This window comes from Macrobrachium nipponense, chromosome 41, assembly GCF_015104395.2.
Source record: "Macrobrachium nipponense isolate FS-2020 chromosome 41, ASM1510439v2, whole genome shotgun sequence".
Taxonomy (NCBI): Eukaryota; Metazoa; Arthropoda; class Malacostraca; order Decapoda; family Palaemonidae; genus Macrobrachium; species Macrobrachium nipponense.
The window spans coordinates 7,015,415-7,025,162 of record NC_061102.1 but is presented as its reverse complement, the minus strand read 5'-3'; the positions used below and the strand labels follow the sequence as shown (position 1 = coordinate 7,025,162).

The following is a 9,748-nucleotide window of genomic DNA, read 5'->3' as shown; positions in this document are numbered from 1 at the left end:
CTAACATAACACCCCCCCCCACAAAAAAACAATCATGATACAAAACTGAAAGAAATTAGCCATATATTTGAATACATTTCAAGGAATTTTCAATTTAAAACTTGTTTTTGGTTAGAGATTTATGAAAAATTAACAATGGAAGAATTCTTCGACTTTCTTGTTCACACGAACATATTTGCTAGGAGTAGATATATGCCTCTACGTGTATATCATAAGTTTAGACTCGATAATGCTAACCTACAGGATTTTTTCTGCAATCAGAATTGAAAACAGAAGTGAAAAAAAGCTTAACTTTGACACTAGGTGAAAAAACTTGAAATGAATAGGCAAACTGTAGACAGCTAAGGACCCTGCATAGTCTTCAGCACCTCCACGATTAGGCCATAATACATACAGCACACACACAAATATATGTACATTTTCACATTTCTTCTACCATCCACCACTGAGTTCACTAATATAAATATGTACAGTGTTTGAAATTTGTTTGACAACAAACACTCTTATAAAGTTATAATAACAATAAAAGGCTGAAGAGCAAATAGAATAATATTCACGAAAATGAAAACAGAGCAACCACAGACCTCTCTTTAGCATCCATCTTGTTTCCTTTTGTTTCAGGTCTCCGAGGAATGTTAAGAACCCTATAGATGAGATACATGATTAGGCCACTAAGAGCACACTAATGGTAAGCAGTACTACACCTCCTTAGGGAGCCTTTTATTGCGAAAGCTTCCGAAAGTCATTTGATACATAATACATACAGCACACACACAAATATGTACATTTTTCCATCCACCACTGAGTTCACTAATATAAATATGTACAGTGTTTGTAATTTGTTTGACAACAAACACTCTTACAAAGTTATAATAACGATAAAAGGCTGAAGAGCAAATGGAATATTCACGAAAATGAAAACAGAGCAACCACAGACCTCTCTTTAGCATCCATCTTGTTTCCTTTTGTTTCAGGTCTCCGAGGAATGTTAAGAATCCTATAGGTGAGATACATTTAAATGTTAGATTTGGTGTACTACAACTAAAAGGAAAACTGCCTTACATTACAAGTCCAATAAACACAAAGAAGTCTTTACCAAGTGATGCAGATCTAGCCTCAAGAGTAAGGGTTCCTTTTTTTCTCAAAATGTTACGTTTTTACAGAAAATCTAGCTGTTAAGTGGAAGTCAAGAAATTGAGTAACAAGCATTACTATTTCTCGATATTTCCCATTAAACTAAGTCATAAAAACAGCATGATTTTGACCTTTTCAAGTATAGTAATCAAGAGATATTTTATTCTTGACTCTCACCAGATCTGCTTCTTGATCAATTAAAAAAAGAATTCCAGCTCAAGCCTACTAAATAAAAATTAAGAAGAATTTATTTTTGAAAAGACAATTGCTCAGTTAGTTCTTGAGAAATTATCCTCATAAGCCTAATTGCATAAAGGAATAAAAGCATAAGCTGACAATTCACAATGTAGTCTAGTAAGATAATAAAAATACAATCTTTTACAAGCCACCTAATTGATAAACAAACCAAAAAGAAAAATACCATCATTCCCCCACGCTCACTCAATTCACTTTTAGTTGGCAGATGTGACATATCATATCAATCAGTGCCACAATAAATAAAGATATGGAATTTTTATTATAAAATTAATATTAATAATACTTACCTATATAATTTATCTAGCCCTAGATCACCAAAAACCACACCAAAATTTACCACACTGGCAACCCTGTTACCTCCTATTCTGTCCGCCAGTTGGCAACACTGCTGTTGACAGTTACAAAACCTTCCCTTGAAAATCAGTTGTGATAGGCAGATCATGGGGTAGGATGGGTGGGACTAGATAAATTATACAGGTAAGTATTATTAATATTAATTTTATAATAAAAATTCCATATTAATAAACATTACCTTAATATAATTCATCTAGCCCGATTAACCACGTCGAAAAGGAGGAGGGAATCTGAGTACAATTTCCCTTTCGGGCAGAATAGGACATAAAACAATCAAAGAAATATATATCACAGGCAGTTAAAAACTCAACCAGAGGTCTAAGATACTAAGAACTCAAAGTCTCCTACCATAATGCCGCCGAACTGCGGTAGTAAAGGACAAGGAGTAAGTGCATAGTCAGTCTATCTGTACTAAAGTCAGGTGACCGACCAGGTGACCAGTCAGATGAAATGAGGACAGCAAGGCTGCACCCTGATGACTTTATCAAGCACTACAACAACACCTGCTCTCTCACGACCCTGAATGTCCTTCGTCCGGCGTAAATAGCATGAGAGCACCCTAACAGGGCAAAGAACTAATTCCTCATTTAAATTACCGACAAAGTCGACCAGCGACTTCAGCACGAAAGACCTGGGAATGGGATTATCAGACGATTCAGTCCCACCCATCCTACCCCATGATCTGGCAACCAGAAAAGAGAGTGCTTGCAGTTCACCCACCCTCTTGGCTGTAGCCAGCGAGACAAGGAAGAGTGTCTTAGAAGAAAGGTCCCTAAAATCGGCCGTATTCAGAGGCTCAAACGGAGGGGACCTTAAGGCTTGAAGGACTTTATTAACATCCCATGTTGGAGGAGAACACTATGGACTGGGTCGAGAGAGGGAAAAGGAGTGAATTAAATCTCTAATGACATAAGATGAAGAGATTTCAGGGAGCCTCGCCTTAAAAACATAGGAAAGCATCGACCTATAACCCTTAATGCACGAAGGTGACAGGGCCCTGCCATGGTGTAAATGAACTAAAAACTCCGCTACTTTCGGTAAGGAAGGTCTAGAAATTGAATGTCCTTGAGACTTACACCAACGTCTGTAAACCGACCATTTAGCCTGATAATTTACTCTAGTTCATTGCCGTCTGGCAAGAGCCAACTGTCGCACCACTCTGGAGGAGAACCCTTCGTGCTTGGAGAGTCTCCAGGCATGAAGATGAAGCATGTGGAGCCTCTGATGGAACTGATGAAAATGGGGTTGTTTGAGAAAATCTGGTCTCTCTGTCAGACGAATGGGAGGCTCCACCAGAGCTTCCAGTAGGTCAGGAAACCACTCCTGTGGCCAGAAGGGGGGCAATCAAGGTGAGATCCAGATGCTTGGTTGTCCTCACTTTGTTGAGGACTGACCTCTCCAGAGCGAACGGAGGAAATGCATAGGCTTGAAGGCCCTACCAGTCCTGCAAAAGAGCATCTGTCCCAGCACTCTGGGGAGTCTGGTAAGGGGCGAAGAAGATCTGGCACCGAAAATTCAGTGGGGTGGCAAACAGATCGACTGTGACAGGCCACTTCTTCCTGAGGCTGTCGAAGACTTCCTAGCAAAGTGCCCATTCCGATCCTTGAACTTCATTCGGTCTCGACAAGGCATCTGTTAAGATGTTGTGATGGCCCAGGATAAACTGAGGGACCAACGTAATCCCCCTGTCTTCTGTCCAACACAGGACTGATTGCGCTTCTTGAGTGAGAAGGTCCGACTGTGCCACCTTGGTTTCTTAACCACGAGACTGCTGTGGTGTTGTCGCCGAAGATCGCGACAACCAACTCCAACAATTGATCCTGAAATGAAAGAAGGCCTAGGTACACTGCCCTTAGTTCCCTTCAATTTATTGACATGATCCTCTCTTCCTCTGACCAAAGGCCTGAAGCGGCTTCGGAGCCCAGGTGTGTGCCCCAACCTTGATCCGAGGCATCTGACCAAAACATTAGGTCCGGCGGAACTGAAAGAAGAGATATCCCTGACTTGAGGCGGTGAACTTGCATCCATCCACCAACGGAGATCCTTCCGACATTGTGGAGAGGAGGCAACTACCGTGTCTTCGGACACAAAATCCCACGACTGGCGACTGAAGGGACCTCATTCTGAGACGACCTCCGGGAACCAGTTGGATGAGGGATGACAAATGGCCCAGGAGAGTCCTCCAAAGGGAAACTGGCTGCATTACGGAGGACAAAAATTCTTCTACCAGACTTAGAAGCTTGTCTATCCGTTTCGGAGCGGGAGATGCCCTCAAAATCTGGGAATTCAATACAATCCCCAAGTAAGTAATGATCTGGCAAGGGATTAGACTGGACTTGTCGAAGTTGACACGAATGCCCAACTTAACACAAAGAGACAGAACTATCTCCCTCGACCGGAGGCATTTCTCTAGAGATTCGGCCTGGACTAGCCAATCGTCCACATACCGAAGCATCCTTACATTTAACTGATGCAGAATAGCCGAAACAGGAGCCATCACCCGAGAAAAGACCTGTGGAGCAGTGGCGAGGCCGAAACAAAGTCTTGAACTGGAAAACTCCCGAGTCTGTGAAAAACCGAAGGTAAGGTCTGCTCTCCGGATGGATGGGGATTTGCAGATAAGCATCCTGCAGATCGATGGAAATCATCCAGTCCCCCATCCTGACGGATGAAAGAACAGTCTGAACTGTCTCCATCCAGAACTTGGACTCTAGAATGAACTTGTTCAAGACCGAAAGATCTATGATGGGGCGCCAAGCACCCGAGGTCTTTAGAACTACAAACACCAGTGAGTAAAACCCGGGAGAAGGAGGAGCTCGCTCTATGGCATCCTTCTCCAAGGCTTGACCCCTGATTGAGTGAGGGGAATAACTGCTGAACTCGAGAGGACAATTGGAAAGTGGAGGTCTCGAAACAAAGGAGATCTCGTAACCTACCTTCAGGACCTCCACTACCCAAGCATCCACTGCTCTCTCCTGCCAAGCTGACCAATGGCGAGAGAGACAAGCTCCTACTGCGGTCTCTGGGCGAGGTAATGACTCCTACTTCCGAAAATTCTTACGCAGAGACAAGGAAGAAGAAGAAGAAGAAGGTCCTCCTGGAGGTTGAGATCTTCCCCTGCCCTTAAGAGCCACGCCAAGAACCTCTACCGCATTTCAAAGAGTGAGCACCAGAGGAGGAAGCTGAGGCGCCAGAAACCTGAGATGTACTCTGGAAAAATGTGCCAGAAGGAGGAGGTTGTTGGGCTGGAGCAGAAGGCACGGATCTGGCACTAAACTTACGCTTACTCCTTGAAGGAACGGGAGGAAGACCAGAGGAAAAAGCCCTTGATAAGGCCCAGTGAGCTTGGGAAGAGGCATCACCTTGATGTTCCTTCAAAACCTCAGAAAGCACAGACATATCAATAGGGAATCGCCAAAAGGAGAAGAGGACAACAAACAGTTTCTCTGAATCTGATACAGAGGAGGGTAACTGCGACAAATACAGGCTACGCCTAAGAGAAACAAGAAAGGCCTGCATTGAAGCGGCAAGCTCGTTCTGATGTACAGAAGCGATTGAAATAGACGAGCAGAATTTCTCAAAAAGAGAAGCATCGGGAGGAACAAACCCGGAGTCCTTGATATACATTAAAAGACCTCCGAGGACCCACATATTGAAGGAATGAGCTTCTTGAAAGGAGCTCATAACAGACTCCATGGCAATAAAGTCTTCGATTGAGACCGAGACCGAAGCCTTGGAAAGCAAAGGTTGACCCAAAAGTCGGACAAATTCAGGATTTGGTTTGGGGGGTCGAGAGAATGAAGTATCATCCGCCACCTGATAAACTCCTCTCCGGTGTCATAGAAGAGAAGAGAGCTTCCTCTTCCGTTCCCCGATCACCTTCGAAAGTTTAGTTGCAACGTCCGCCCTCACTCTCGCGAACCTCTGAGCAAAGGGAAATTGTAAAAATTCCAGCGACCAGGAGGGACCGTCAAGAAAAATCCCTTCTGTAATACGAGGCGGAGGCTGCTTCTGCTCTTTAGGCCTCGCCTGAGGAAGAAAACTCAAAATTAAATAAAAAAGTTTCTTGAACTCGACATCATGACCGTCATTCAAAGAAACATCAATATCACACGAATCCACGTCATCATCATCACCATCGTCAGATCCTAACCGAGAAACTTCCCCTGAAGTACGATTCTGACGACTAGCTATCTTAGGTCTAACACTAATACCCCTTCCCCCTTCTAAATAAGCACCCTTTGGCACTGTTATGGGACTAACAGGAGACACATTGGGTAAAGAATTGTCAGGCACCTGCCCGGACCGGGTCCCCCCTAGGCCTTCGCCACGATGGGGTTCACAAGCCGGGGTATCTGTCGCACCGTTACCCATGGTGCTGTCGACAGGTACCTGACAAGGAGCTGAAAATGAATCTAAAAGTGTTAGACATTCTAGTAAAAGCTTCTTCAAAATTCTCTGACAGCTTGTTAAAATAGGCTGAAATGTCTATCTAAACTAAGCTGTAATTTTTCAAATTTCTGTTTCCAACTAGTATCCATCACCAAAAACTTTGAATCAACATCAGAAACGACTTCACTATCTACCGGTTGTACAGGTGGCAAAGCATCAATTAATCTGGAATCAGAATCACACGATACTGAAACCTTTCAGCCAGAACCAGGAGCGCACAAATCAAGGAAATCATTAGATACAGGTCTAGCTACCAATTTCTTTTTCTCCTTAATCAATCTGTTACCCTGCAAGATTCTTTGATGTTTCATATAAGTCGTCATGTCTTCGTAGACCAAGGCTTACATAAGTCACAACGAGAAGTCAAGTCACAAACCTGTCCATGAGAAAAGCTACAAATGTCATGGGGTTCATACTCCCTGCTACTCATCCTTGTCCCACAAGCCGGGCAATTCCTGATGTTGCTGGTAGAAGGAAGCATCGAATCATCTAGGCTATCCATTGGACTGTTGGGCAGGTCACGTAATTCCGGGTCGCAAAAGTTCGTAATATAACAAATACCACAATAGAAATAAAAGTTAATTCACTATTTCGTGGATGTAATACGTGAGTGGTAATTAACATAAAGTCGCATTAACAATTAATGAGAGCTTTAAAGGCACAAAAAAGTTAATTCACTATTTTGTGGATGTAATACGTGAGTGGTAATTAACATAAAGTCGCATTAACAATTAATGAGAGCTTTAAAGGCACAAAAAAGTTAATTCACTATTTCGTGGATGTAATACGTGAGTGGTAATTAACATAAAGTCGCATTAACAATTAATGAGAGCTTTAAAGGCACAAAAAAGTTTAGGAAATTTATAAAGAGCGGCCGTGATGTAAACAGCACGGGCGCTCGTTAACAACTGATTTTCAAGGGAAGGTTTTGTAACTCAACGGCAGTGCTGCCAACTGGCAGACAGAATAGGAGGTAACAGGGTTGCCAATGTGGTAAATTTTGGTGCGGTTTTTGGGGATTTAGGGCTAGATGAATTATATTAAGGTAATGTTTATTAATATGACTGGTCCAACAATTGAACATTTGCATTTAGATTATATCATATATTAAATTACATTATACCTGAATCGTGTAGAAAATATTACTAGTACAAAACTTTGCACAGTGAACAGGCTTGTTGCTGAGTGAAACTTAATGTCCAACTATGCGTTGTATGAGAAATATTTCTTCAGGCTTCAATACAAATATATATTTGATACTGATTTATATAAAAACACTTTTTGACAACACAGATCACACTACACATAGAAAACAAGAAAAAAATAACAAAATGCCTCAGCTGCCACTTAGTTATGAATGGTAAATTACAGATTTGGACCCAATACTCTTAAGGCTTTGTGTACAACCCAAACAACAGAAAAATACCTTGAGCAAACCAGTCCAGATTAAATAAAAGCCACCTTAACACACCATAACATCAACAATTAGATGTACATATCCTAATCCCCAGGAAGTCATGCTAACAACAAATGTTAAATGATTGTGCTGATATAAAATAAAGAATACTAAAGTGGGAAAATTTAAGGGAGGGGAAGCACATGTAATACAGTTTTATAAAAATGTTCCAGTCATTACGAATACAGTATATATAAAATTCCTTGTATATGCCTCTCCAATTACACCAACTTACTGAGCAGACCCAACTGCTCCTGATCAGGCCATATGCCATCAGCCTTCCTAGAGTCAATCTTCTGTACAACTCCCACTCTGTGCAGATATATTCCAAGCTGCGCTTCCACAATTAGCATTTAGTGTTTAGCGTGATGTACCATTCATTTTCATCATAACTTTAATTTACATTTTACCTTTAACCTGACATTGGTTTAAGTGATGAGATTTAATCTTAAGTATTTTTGCTATCACGCTGATATGTCACTTGCCACCAAGTGCTACTGTAAGTCATGTTTTTCATTCTCAGCATCTTGGTATCACTCACACCATACAGAGGATATACTTCTGCTCTTACAGTCTTCTCTCAATGGCCTCCTCCTAAACTGACTGTTGGGTTAACAATGCACAACTGTTTACAAATGAAAGAACATAGAGGAGAGAGAAAGGAAAGTACCCAACCTCCAGAATGAAATGAGGCATATTACCAAAAATCAGTTTAATTGATAACCTGAGGCATCCAGAAGTGTTTGAGACTCTTATGAAAGTGAAGATGCCAATGTCAGGAACATTTTTAGTACAGTACAGTAACCCAAAAGCTATATGCAATCTTCAGTGTGACGCTATGGACAAGCAACACCGAGTTAACCCTGCAATCTGATCATCATGCACAGGAAAGCAATAACACTCTTTTATAAAAGTTCTGGAACTCCAAAGCACCACTATCACAAAAACTGGCTTATTTATAGGGCAGGTATAAGTGGTTTAACCAGATCACCGAACTAACAGCCCTACATTCACCTATTTAAGCTTCAACTAATGAAGTTACAGAAACTGTAGAGAAGTACAAGTAACTCCAAAAATAAAGAAAGGATAAAGTGAATAAAACAATCTGACCCAAGTGACCTGAAACAATATGTAAGATGTGGAGAGGGATGGTGGATGTTTCATGAAATAGAAGTGATGATTTTATAAATTAACTTGTCTTCAGGGTATAGAGGGACTTTAGTAATATCTGAAAGATACAGGGAGAATACAATAAACTGGAATGGAGCAGCTTCACATTCAATATGACAATTTGTCGAAAATTGCATTTTTCCTAACTATACAAACCTGAGGTCCTTTAACAATAGGAAGGTAACTAGCGGCAGCTGGGACGGTCGTAAGCTTCGAACAAGGGGAGAACGGTAGTTAACTGCTTGTCCGATCGTGCGCGCGCCCGCGCGCCCGAGAGGTGAAGAATCACTTTTGCTTTAGGCCCATGCAAAAAGTTGCAGAGTGAGGGGTGGCATGAGGTGGGACTATATGTAAAGGACCTCAGGTTTGTATAGTTAGGAAAAATGCAATTTTCGACAAATTGTCATTTGTTCCGATACGTAATACAAACCCTCGGTCCTTTAACAATAGGAAGACTCACTTCTTGGTGGGAGGAATCTGAGTCTTTTTGGTGAACAGACTGGTGTTCGTCCAACCCTGGAGTGCCTCCCTGGTCGTAAGAGCAAGGGAGGGTCCAAACCTCGTCCGATTGATCGGGTGTGCACCGCAGGATCAATGGTCAGACCTCTGGGCCAAGTACTAAGAGAGAGGCAAGTGTATCTCTTCGTACCAGCAAGCAAGAACTTGTTCCTGTTTGCAAGAGACAATCATAAAATGATGGGTTTGTCTCAAATTGGCATCCACTTCCTCCCCCTTGTTGGAGGAAGTGGTGGATATTTACTCCTATCCCTACTGAAAGGGATAGGATGGTGCTCTATTGAGTAGCTCACCTGCATCTCGTCCTTACCCAGCAGGGTGACGACCGTGTCCCTCTACCCAGAGTAGAGGGAAGAAGATGGGAAGAGGAGCCAGTCACACTCTCATTCCTCATCCATTCTTACGGTC

General features: G+C 42.1%; 1 protein-coding gene across 22 annotated transcripts in view; it reads right to left on the bottom strand.

The window, feature by feature from the left end:
* Window positions 1-9,748, bottom strand: part of LOC135212481 (serine/arginine-rich splicing factor 4-like) — a 36,698-nt gene that overhangs the window by 6,725 nt on the left and 20,225 nt on the right. For 10 of the 22 annotated variants that reach the window (XM_064245937.1, XM_064245938.1, XM_064245939.1 and 7 more), the window contains 2 exons: window positions 938-997; window positions 585-644 (listed from right to left, as the gene is read on the bottom strand). The exons of 5 other annotated variants lie outside the window; for them this stretch is intronic. In XM_064245937.1, coding sequence (XP_064102007.1) covers window positions 585-644; window positions 938-997 — 120 coding nt within the window. The remainder of the gene's footprint in view (window positions 1-584; window positions 645-937; window positions 998-9,748) is intronic. 7 more of the 22 variants (XM_064245940.1, XM_064245943.1, XM_064245946.1 and 4 more) reach the window with 1 other exon arrangement.